General features: G+C 40.4%; 1 protein-coding gene across 1 annotated transcript in view; it reads right to left on the reverse strand.

Moving 5' to 3' along the window:
- Positions 1 to 12169, reverse strand: part of cpne4b (copine IVb) — a 48004-nt gene that overhangs the window by 28638 nt on the left and 7197 nt on the right. Inside the window, exons 2-3 of the mRNA XM_047382958.1 lie at positions 11373 to 11563; positions 3368 to 3547 (exon numbers count right to left, since the gene is read on the reverse strand). Of these exons, the coding sequence (XP_047238914.1) occupies positions 3368 to 3547; positions 11373 to 11543 (351 nt within the window). The 5' untranslated portion in view covers positions 11544 to 11563. The remainder of the gene's footprint in view (positions 1 to 3367; positions 3548 to 11372; positions 11564 to 12169) is intronic.

Below are 12169 nucleotides of genomic sequence, written 5' to 3' on the forward strand. Positions count from 1 at the left end.
TATAACTGCAAAACAAAAAGTAAAAATTTTTTTTATTAGTTATTAACTTGGCTCTGTAGTGTCATATTTTGCAATGCCTTCTAAAAATTTTCAAAATCTTTTTACTTTTATTTTTGCATTGTTACAACAACAAACTTTAATGTATTTTTTCTGTGTGATAGAAAAGCTCAAAGCATTGCATAATGGTATAAAGATTAGATTTAAATAAAGATTAGATTTGTGGGGTGCACAACTAGTATCAACAAACACTCCCACCTGACCTGTGGATCTCAGTAGCTCCTCCAGAGTTACCCGTGGACCTCTTAGCTGTTTCTCTGATTAACCATTCTCTGATTACTCTGTTTACTTCTAAAGGCAGTTGGTTCCACAGGATTTTATTTAGGGGTAGCAGAGTAAACGGTGACCGAATTCAAATTCGTTCAACTACATAATTAAGTACTACTTTGTGTCGGCCTGTCACATATTATCCAAATAAAATGTACAGAGGTTTTTGCTTTTAACGGGACAAAAAGATTTAAGGGATATGGACACTTTTGCAGGACAGTGATGAAAAAGTGTTGCTGGCATACCACTGAATGGTTTTCTACTTCAACTACTTCCACATCCAACACATTTTTATTAGCAACCACAAACTGTGCTCACTGATAATGGTTTTTAGAGCTGAGTTTATTCAGCAATTTCCACTACAAAACTGCGTCTCTCTTTAATGCAGCACCAAATGCTGCCCTGATAATTGCAGCTTTTATGTATTCAACATGATAAATTACAGCATTAAACCCTTACATAGTCTTAGCAAAAACTTTCTGGTGTCTCTCTTATTTTATGAACAGATCAGCTACTTCCTACTTACTAATATGCCACTGCACACGTATTTACTGATTCACATGAAACAGAAACAATGCTGTCATATTCCTAACAAAACCCTGGATAAACAGCGGGATATTCCACATAAAATATTGGTATGGTGTTATCCCATCAAGCTGCACCTCTTTGGCATTATAAAACCTCCTCCTGCTCCCCTGAGGTTTTCATCTTATGTCTACCAATGATTGCAAATCCACCAGCTTTATGTTTCTGATAACATCTCTGACCGTAAAAGGAAAAGCAAATACATTCCTCTCCTCTGCACTGCCAACTGGATCTGTGAGATGCTGTTCTTGCTCTTTCCTTATATTCAATGTGACACCAGGGGCCTATTCCCTGAAAAAAATCAACTACCTCACCGTCTTAATGAGCATCGAAGCAATAAACGTTTTCTCTTTAAATGGCCACGGATGCTGAGTGATTGGAGTAAATGAAGAGAATCTTTAAATATTGATTGCAGCTATCAGCGGGTGAGGCTGCACAGATTAGCATATGCACATATAAATGCGCAGAAAACAGTCTGGAAGATCTTTTTAAAGCTTTATGTTAATAGAAAACCAAGGACACTGAACGTGCGTAAAGGCCAGCTAAATATAGTGCATGTTATCTTTTGCAATGTTCTAACCTGCAGAGACATTTACAATTAATTCTTCAACAGAGTGTGTAATTTTAACTTAAAACATTTTGTTTAAAAGCATCTCGGGTACAAATTGTCTACACTCCCAACAAATGTACCGTTTCTACCCAAATTTACCAGCTTACAAACACATTTAAAAAAAATCAGTTTATCAGGTTAGCTCACTTAAAAATGCGTTCACATGTGTTCACATTTTAAAACGCCCCAATTCTCTTATGGGGCAACCTACCTAACACTGTATTCTACATTCAAGTTGCACAATGTGATGGAGATAGATCGTAAATAGCATGGCCATGCTTATAAATCATGTATAAGATGGAGTAACTGTGGACGGAGCTCAGCAGATCCCATCAAGTTTACAAGAGTGAATTTGGCCCAAACAGGAATCTTAATCAGAAACAGGGATCCTAAGAAATGATATACAACTCAATTAAATTATACAGCGCAGCAGAAAGTATTCAGACCCTTTAATTTTTTTTACCATTTTGCTACGTTACAGACATAGTCTAAAACCAAATAACTATAGTATTCTTTTTTATTTTTTTAAGAAATATACACTAAACAAACTATTGACAAAAAATGCAGGCCTATTTTCATGCATTTTTTTGTAAAAAAAAGTTAAACATTTAAACAAAATAGCTGCAGAAGTTATTACACTTATGACTCAATATCAGAGTCTCCGGTCTTCTTTTTTATTTCTCCATAAGCCTAGGGCACTTTATTTTAGGCATTTTCTACCATTGTTCTGGGTAGATCATCTCAAGCTTATTAATATTGGATGGGCAGCATAGATAGAAAGTCATTTTCAGGTCTTTCAGAGATGTTTAGATACATTCAGATTGGCGTTCCAGCTGGGCAACTTGAGGACATCCAAAACTGTTCCTGAAGCTATCCCCTTGTTATCCTGGCTATACGAAAAAATGCATCCATGCTTTAGTCTGAGGTGAAGAGCACGGGAAGCAGCATTTCTAGAAGATTTTTTTCTAAATTTGGCTGCCACCATCTCACCTGCTAACGACTAGATGATCAGTTCCTATTCTAGAAAAACACCCCTAGATCATGATGTTGCTACCGTCATGCTTGACAGTAGGGATGGTTTTAGCCACGTAATGACAAGATGTTTAGAGTACAGGCCGAAATTTTAATTTTAATTTCATCAGATCAGAGAACTTTGCCTTGGCTGTTCTAAAGATCTCTAAACATCTGGCTTTTCAGATGAGTTGGATCTGTCATTTTAATGGATTCCATTAGGAATGTCTGATCTTGTGGATGGTTTTTCTAACTCCACATAAAAACACTATAGCTCCCCCTTATTAAGAAATTGGTTCTTGGTCAGCTCTCTGACCATGACCCTTCTTCCTATGATTACTCCACTTGGTCGAGCAGCCATATCTGAGGAGGGTCCAGATGTTCCAAATTTCAATAACCAAATAATGGAGACCGCAGTGCATTTGGGGGCGTTAATGCTGCCAGTATTTTTTCTTAATTGCTTGGTTTTTCTTATGATATGCACTGTCAACTGCCCAACCTTAAACTGATGAGTGTGTTCAATGCTATGTCTGAAAACATGTTTGTACTTTGTCATTACAGGTTGTTTCGTGTATTTTATTTTATTTTTTTGGTTATTTGTTTTAAAGAGAACTGTATTCAAATTGGTTTTAGAATGGGAAGAAAAACTGAAGGTGTGTAAATACCTTCTGGTGTCCCGTTAAGTGAGATCTAAGCATTTTCTGATTATTTATTGCCGTAATATTACAAATTCTTTAATTACAAATAAAAATAAAATGATAGGCAGAAATTAAGCACATTTATTTTAGTTGTTTTTACAAGCTTCCCATTTACTGTCCCATCAGAGGGCAGGCTGACCTGTCCCAAGGTACACTCCATGGCTCCCAGGAAGTCTGCGTCACGGAGGCCATTGTTGCCAGAGCTGATGTCGTGCAGCTCGAAACGAAGCCTCTGGACCTCCTCAAAGTAGTAATCTACCAGGAAGATCTTAGAGAAGACAGGACCGCTGCTGCTGCGGATCACTTCTGTACGGTCCACCTGCAAACATACATGTATATACACATGACACTCTGCAATAAATCTGGGTTAATTTACACCTCTGCAGTGCTTAAAAGACAAAACAGATGACAGATGGACTGTAAACAAAACTGTTATTTTATGTGGATTGCTTGGGAAATCAAGTGAAATATTTTCCTATGAGCATAAAAACTTAAAAAAAATTACTAAGGTATATATGTTGGGTGAGATTTTTAATTAGACATACAGGGGTTGGACAATGAAACTGAAACACCTGGTTTTAGACCACAATAATTTATTAGTATGGTGTAGGGCCTCCATTTGCGGCCAATACAGCATCAATTCGTCTTGGGAATGACATATACAAGTCCTGCACAGTGGTCAGAGGGATTTTAAGCCATTCTTCTTGCAGGATAGTGGCCAGGTCACTACGTAATACTGGTGGAGGTAAAAGTTTCCTGACTCGCTCCTCCAAAACACCCCAAAGTGGCTCAATAATATTTAGATCTGGTGACTGTGCAGGCCATGGGAGATGTTCAACTTCACTTTCATGTTTATCAAACCAATCTTTCACCAGTCTTGCTGTGTGTATTGGTGCGTTGTCATCCTGATACACGCCACCGCCTTCAGGATACAATGTTTGAACCATTGGATGCACATGGTCCTCAAGAATGGTTCGGTAGTCCTTGGCAGTGACGTGCCCATCTAGCACAAGTATTGGGCCAAGGGAATGCCATGATATTGCAGCCCAAACCATCACTGATCCACCCCCATGCTTCACTCTGGGCATGCAACAGTCTGGGTGGTACGCTTCTTTGGGGCTTCTCCACACCGTAACTCTCCCGGATGTGGGGAAAACAGTAAAGGTGGACTCATCAGAGAACAATACATGTTTCACATTGTCCACAGACCAAGATTTGCGCTCCTTGCACCATTGAAACCAACATTTGGCATTGGCATGAGTGACCAAAGGTTTGGCTATAGCAGCCCGGCCGTGTATATTGACCCTGTGGAGCTCCGGACGGACAGTTCTGGTGGAAACAGGAGAGTTGAGGTGCACATTTAATTCTGCCGTGATTTGGACAGCCGTGGTTTTATGTTTTTTGGATACAATCCAGTTTAGCACCTGAACATCCCTTTCAGATAGCTTCCTCTTGCGTCCACAGTTAATCCTGTTGGATGTGGTTCATCCTTCTTGGTGGTATGCTGACATTACCCTGGATACCGTGGCTCTTGATACATCACAAAGACTTCCTGTCTTGGTCACAGATGCACCAGCAAGACGTGCACCAACAATTTGTCCTCTTTTGAACTCTGGTATGTCATCCATAATGTTGTGTGCATTTCAATATTTTGAAATTGTGATAAAGTTAATTATTTTCCATAATGTCATGATGAAAATTTAACATTCATATATTTTAGATTCATTGCACACTAACTGAAATATTTCAGGTCTTTTATTGTCTTAATACGGATGATTTTGGCATACAGCTCATGAAAACCCAAAATTCCTATCTCACAAAATTAGCATATTTCATCCGACCAATAAAAGAAAAGTGTTTTTAATACAAAAAACGTCAACCTTCAAATAATCATGTACAGTTATGCACTCAATACTTGGTCGGGAATCCTTTTGCAGAAATGACTGCTTCAATGCGGCGTGGCATGGAGGCAATCAGCCTGTGGCACTGCTGAGGTCTTATGGAGGCCCAGGATGCTTCGATAGCGGCCTTTAGCTCATCCAGAGTGTTGGGTCTTGAGTCTCTCAACGTTCTCTTCACAATATCCCACAGACTCTCTTTGGGGTTCAGGTCAGGAGGGTTGGCAGGCCAATTGAGCACAGTGATACCATGGTCAGTAAACCATTTACCATTGGTTTTGGCACTGTGAGCAGGTGCCAGGTCGTGCTGAAAAATGAAATCTTCATCTCCATAAAGCTTTTCAGCAGATGGAAGCATGAAGTGCTCCAAAATCTCCTGATAGCTAGCTGCATTGACCCTGCCCTTGATAAAATACAGTGGACCAACACCAGCAGCTGACACGGCGCCCCAGACCATCACTGACTGTGGGTACTTGACACTGGACTTCTGGCATTTTGGCATTTCCTTCTCCCCAGTCTTCCTCCAGACTCTGGCACCTTGATTTCCGAATGACATGCAGAATTTGCTTTCATCCAAAAAAAGTACTTTGGACCAGTGAGCAACAGTCCAGTGCTGCTTCTCTGTAGCCCAGGTCAGGCGCTTCTGCCGCTGTTTCTGGTTCAAAAGTGGCTTGACCTGGGGAATGCGGCACCTGTAGCCCATTTCCTGCACACGCCTGTGCACGGTGGCTCTGGTTGTTTCTACTCCAGACTCAGTCCACTGCTTCCGCAGGTCCCCCAAGGTCTGGAATCGGCCCTTCTCCACAATCTTCCTCAGGGTCCGGTCACCTCTTCTCGTTGTGCAGCGTTTTCTGCCACACTTTTTCCTTCCCACAGACTTCCCACTGAAGTGCCTTGATACAGCACTCTGGGAACAGCCTATTCGTTCAGAAATTTCTTTCTGTGTCTTACCCTCTTGCTTGAGGGTGTCAATAGTGGTCTTCTGGACAGCAGTCAGGTCGGCAGTCTTACCCATGATTGGGGTTTTGAGTGATGAACCAGGCTGGGAGTTTTAAAGGCCTCAGGAATCTTTTGCAGGTGTTTAAAGTTAACTCGTTGATTCAGATGATTAGGTTCATAGCTCGTTTAGAGACCCTTTTAATGATATGCTAATTTTGTGAGACAGGAATTTTGGGTTTTCATGAGCTGTATGCCAAAATCATCCGTATTAAGACAATAAAAGATCTGAAATATTTCAGTTAGTGTGCAATGAATCTAAAATATATGAATGTTAAATTTTCATCATGACATTATGGAAAATAATGAACTTTATCACAATATGCTAATATTTTGAGAAGGACCTGTACAGCCAGATTTGGAATGGAATAATTTAGATCAAAGCATGTTCATCAATTTGACTGGCCCAGTCAAAATCCAGATCTAAATCCAACTGAGATGTTTAAGTAAATTATAAATTATCATTTCTCCTTCAAAATTATGTAAATAGTAAGGTAGTAAACGTTATTTATATAGCACCTTTCACAGGTCAAAAACAAGTGCTATACAATAAATACAAGGTTAAAAATATGTTTATGTTTCATTAATAAAAACAAAGTTATGTTACTTGTGCCTTCAGTGTTGTGTATTATTGGCAGTCGCTTAAAATAGAGTTCTTTATATTCATGTCAAAGTGTGTTGAAGTATGAAACTCTCACTAAACATCTAGCACACTGCATCGATTGTGAACTTTGCAAGACTTTTCACCACTGCAGCAATTACCACAAATAGCCTTTACCACATTGTTTACACTTATCAACTTGAGGACTGCAAACATTGATTTCTCTTGATGCCTTAAAAAAATCCCACTAGCTGTTTGACTACACAGAAATCTGACTGGAGCTGTAGCATTGATCTCAGATTTTCTTCTCTCTGACTGCCTGACACAGAAAGGATCAGAGTGCCAAATTAAAGTCTGTCACAGTGTTGACAGAAAAAGCTTGTCAACACTGGCAGAAATGAACGCCTGCTTCTTTTTTTTTTATTGTTGATAACCCCGTGGCTCATACACAACCACAACAAGAAAAAGTGGAATACAACAGAACATACACCAGATGTTTGCCGTTTTTTTTACTCTCACCTCAATGGGCTGGCAACTCATTAAAGCAAAAAGACTCGTTAACACATTAAACACGCACAAACACACCCAGCTGCTTCCCAACAATGATCCAATTAAGGAAGGAGGTCTGATCGGCAGTGATTGTCCATTCTCACATGTACTCACAGTTTCTTTCCATATAAATAAACACATCCAGACACTACTATGCTGCATGAGGTAGCTTTTTGTAGACGCTACTGAGGTACAGTTGCCTAACACTGCACTACTTTCTGAGCACTTGATCTTGAGCCCCTGTGGAAAAATAACTGCTTTTTGTGAGTCTGTGTGAGTAGGAGGGAGGAAGTCTCTGACTTTTTGTATCACGCTTGCGTTTGTGTGTTTGCAAGCCTGGTAGATCGGCCAGAACAAAATTTGGACAAGTAAATGCAATAGATATTTGCAAGATGCAGATTGCAAATACATCTCCACAATTAGAGCATCCCTGGAAAATTACGTTCATCTCACAAGAGGACTGTGTAACACTGAGCAACAGCCCAGTCCTTTAGCTCTGGTAAAACGCATATTATGTTGCGTCTCGTTTAGAAGTGGCTTAAACACAAGTAATGCAACAGCTGTAGTTCAAGTCCCTGAGACGTCTGAGTGTGGTTGCTCCTTAAGCACTGACTTCAGCTGTATTGAACACCTTGTGAATCTTCCTCAGTCGACCCCAATTCTTGTTGCCTGTGCACCTTTTTCTACCAGTTCATCCTTCCACTCAACCTTCCATTAATATGCTTGGATACAGCATTCAATGGCTTTTGAAGTGTGTGTGGTGTTTGGCAAGGCAGCAGTTTTCCCCAGGATTGTGTAGGCCATAACATATAATTTCTATAATAGATATCTTGATATGTAATAATAAAGAATATGCAGAAAGAAATCCTTGAAAGTGTCACTCTGTCTGTAATGAACCTATAAAGTATCACTTGTTCAACTGAATCATTGAAAGTCAGTCAGTCATTTTCTACTGCTTATTCCATAGTGGGTCACGGGGGAGCTGGTGCCTATCTCCAGCAGTCTATGGGCGAGAGGCAGGGTACACCCTGGACAGGTCGCCAATCATTGAAAGTTATACATTTTATTTTAATATACTTGCATGTATACTCCATATTGTTAGCCTCATAGCATAATTGCCTAAGTCATATTTTATGACCTAGGCAATTATGCTATGAGGCTAACGATACATTGAAAATAAAAATAATGTGTCTCATTCTATAGTTTTAATCAGAAAGAAAAAAGCATGAAAATTTGCTTATTCTAAAAATTCATTAGGGTTTATCTTTCTCCTAATGTTGGACTTTAATTATGCTCAGATAGTCTTTTGTCTAGTCCATTACAAAGGCCTGGGAAACCATGTGTGCCTCACTGATAATTGCAGCTGAAGTGGAACACTTTAATGCAACACCAGTTATCCATTTCCACTGCCAAAACCAACCTACACAGTGGAGATGTTTTCTCCATTTATTTGGTACCTCTTTAGCTTAGAATGAGTCCAATAAAACAGAAAATGTGGGATGAGGGTCTGATTGTTTTCATTACCGAAAAAAGCACACTTTGCATTTGATAAAAGCCATTTGATAGATAAACACAATTAAGACCATGTTTGCAGCTTAGGTTTGGTTTTCAGTTGAGATGCATGATAATTAGGATCTATAACTCATATAAGCCAAATGTAAAAACAACATTCACAGCGTCGCATGATAGCTTGAATTTGATTAAGTGCCATCATTTAGTCAAACATGAATTCAGCTTGGATAATCTTAGACTGTTTAAGTACCCTTTTGTGGTACACTAAGGAAATTTTGGTATCAATTATTTAAGAGATAAATATGAAAAAAGTAGCCGGGTCCATAAAAATATGCTTAAGAACACTTATATGTGTTTAATCAAAACTTCTCTGCAGTGGAGGAAACTTCAGAAACTCCCAGTATGAACTGAAGCGGGGATCAGTGAACCAGGAACAAACCTTGGTGGTTAAGAATGCTGCGCTTTCTTTACCTCTTAAGTCAGAACCTTGCTCTGGGAATGGCATCAAACCCAACTTAACTGTGTTACAGTTCCCTGCTTGAAAACCACTGGGATTTGCTTACAAACAGGCTCAGATCATGCTAACTCCTATTAGCCAAACAAGCTTAGCCACACGACAATGAAAATACTTGACAGTGACATGTTTACAAACACGGGTCGCATAGTATCATGTTTGTGAAAGATTTGATGAGACTCGATTTGTGTATGGATGGGTGGATGACTGAATGAAGTGTGAAGCGCTTTGGGGTCTCTGGCAGACTTGATAAAGTGCTATCCAGTCAGTCAGTCATTTTCTACCGCTTATTCCATAGTGGGTCGCGGGGGAGCTGGTGCCTATCTCCAGCAATCTATGGACAGGAAAGTGCTATCCAAGTACAGGCAATTTACCATTTACCAATTAAAAGCAAAACAACAGTTTTCACTGCAGCTAACACTATGTCTTATACAGGGGTTGGACAATGAAACTGAAACACCTGTCATTTTAGTGTGGGAGGTTTCATGGCTAAATTGGACCAGCCTGGTAGCCAGTCTTCATTGATTGCACATTGCACCAGTAAGAGCAGAGTGTGAAGGTTCAATTAACAGGGTAAGAGCACAGTTTTGCTCAAAATACTGAAATGCACACAACATTATGGATGACATACCAGAGTTCAAAAGAGGATAAATTGTTGGTGCATGTCTTGCTGGTGCATCTGTGACCAAGACAGCAAGTCTTTGTGATGTATCAAGAGCCATGTATCCAGGGTAATGTCAGCATACCACCAAGAAGGACGAACCACATCCAGCAGGATTAATTGTGGACACAAGAGGAAGCTGTCTGAAAGGGATGTTCAGGTGCTAACCCGGATTGTACCCAAATCACGGCAGAATTAAATGTGCACCTCAACTCTCCTGTTTCCACCAGAACTGTCCGTCAGGAGCTCCACAGGGTCAATATACATGGCCGGGCTGCTATAGCCAAACCTTTGGTCACTCATGCCAATGCCAAACGTCGGTTTCAATGGTGCAAGGAGCGCAAATCTTGGGCTGTGGACAATGTGAAACATGTATTGTTCTCTGATAAGTCCACCTTTACTGTTTTCCCCACATCTGGGAGAGTTACGATGTGGAGAAGCCCCAAAGAAGCGTACCACCCAGACTGTTGCATGCCCAGAGTGAAGCATGGGGGTGGATCAGTGATGGTTTGGGCTGCCATATCATGGCATTCCCTTGGCCCAATACTTGTGCTAGATGGGCGCGTCACTGCCAAGGACTACCGAACCATTCTTGAGGACCATGTGCATCCAATGGTTCAGTCACCAGATCTATATATTTTTGAGCCACTTTGGGGTGTTTTGGAGGAGCGAGTCAGGAAACGTTTTCCTCCACCAGTATCATGTAGTGACCTGGCCACTATCCTGCAAGAAGAATGGCTTAAAATCCCTCTGACCACTGTTCAGAACTTGTATATGTCATTCCCAAGACGAATTGACGTTGTATTGGCCGCAAAAGGAGGCCCTACACCATACTAATAAATTATTGTGGTCTAAAACCAGGTGTTTCAGTTTTATTGTCCAACCCCTGTATGTGACGTGGCCATATTAATTTCAGATCCCCTTTAAAAGAGTTATTGGAAATACTGCCTCAAAGTGACAGAGTTTGAACTGTTTCTCAAGTGTGAGCTAAATATTACTAGCTCTCTAATAATTTAGGACCACAATTCCTTTTATCCACAACTGCTATTTTTTACTTAAATGAGCTAAAACCTTATAGTATTATTAAAAGCCAATATTGTCACAAAAAGGTGCCAAAATAAACATTAAATTCAACTTCCTCCATAGCAGAGCAACATTAGAAACCACTTTGACAAGCCAGATTGCACCTTTAAACTTTCAGAGTCACGCCACTTTAGTTAATATTCAGAATGCTTCATAACGGCTGAATAAGTGGCATATAAAAGGACACTTAAGAATGACAAACTCCTGATTCACTGGCCTGGTCTGACCATTAAACCTTCATTTTCTGAATATGAAATGGCCTTTCACAACTGGAGACTCATTTTCAAGGAGCAGCATCTCTTTTATTACCTCTCCCCATTTTCACCGTACCTCGAACCACTGGCCATGCGACTGCATCTTCAGCACCACGCATGGGTCGGGTTTGGAGAGGGCGTCGCGGTCTGAGATCCCCCGGCAGGCCACTCTCAACTCCACTTTTGTCAGGCACGGGGAGCTGATGAAGCCCAGCGTGGCCTCTGCAGACTCATAGATGTTACTCATGCTGAACGCGCAATCACACACTGAAAGGAAAGAGAGGAAAAAGTGGAGCTCATTTATACAACATGACACAGACAGACAGACAGACAGACAGACAGACAGACAGACAGACAGATGTTTCCATTTATTGGAATTTAATGTGACTGACCAACACAAATTAGTGCATTGCTGTAAATAAAAGGAAAGGAAGAGTACATCTTGCACATCTTGAGACTGAAATTTTTGCCCATTTCTCTTTAGGCAAACGAAGCTCCACCACAATATTATGTTGTCACCTGTGTTGGACATTTACAAAGTGGGACAATACCGGTAGAAAATGTTGGTGAAAAATGGTAGCCATAAATGTTTTGCCAGTTTGAACTGATTTTGTTATTATCCATTTGAGACCCAACTTAGACCTACATAGGAGGCCCAACTGGTTTTGCCGATAAAATGTATGTATTTATTCTCCCCAACTGGGTCACATTCAAGTCTGGGATGACTGGAATGTTTTACTGTCAGGAAGGTGAATTCAGGGCTGTATGCATCAGTAGTTTTTAAACAGATATAGCATTTTTATAATGACGGATGGATGAACGGACGGACGGACGAAGGGCTGGATGGATGAAGGGCTGGATGGATGGATGGAT

Source organism: Girardinichthys multiradiatus, chromosome 13 (genome assembly GCF_021462225.1).
Source record: "Girardinichthys multiradiatus isolate DD_20200921_A chromosome 13, DD_fGirMul_XY1, whole genome shotgun sequence".
NCBI lineage: Eukaryota > Metazoa > Chordata > Actinopteri > Cyprinodontiformes > Goodeidae > Girardinichthys > Girardinichthys multiradiatus.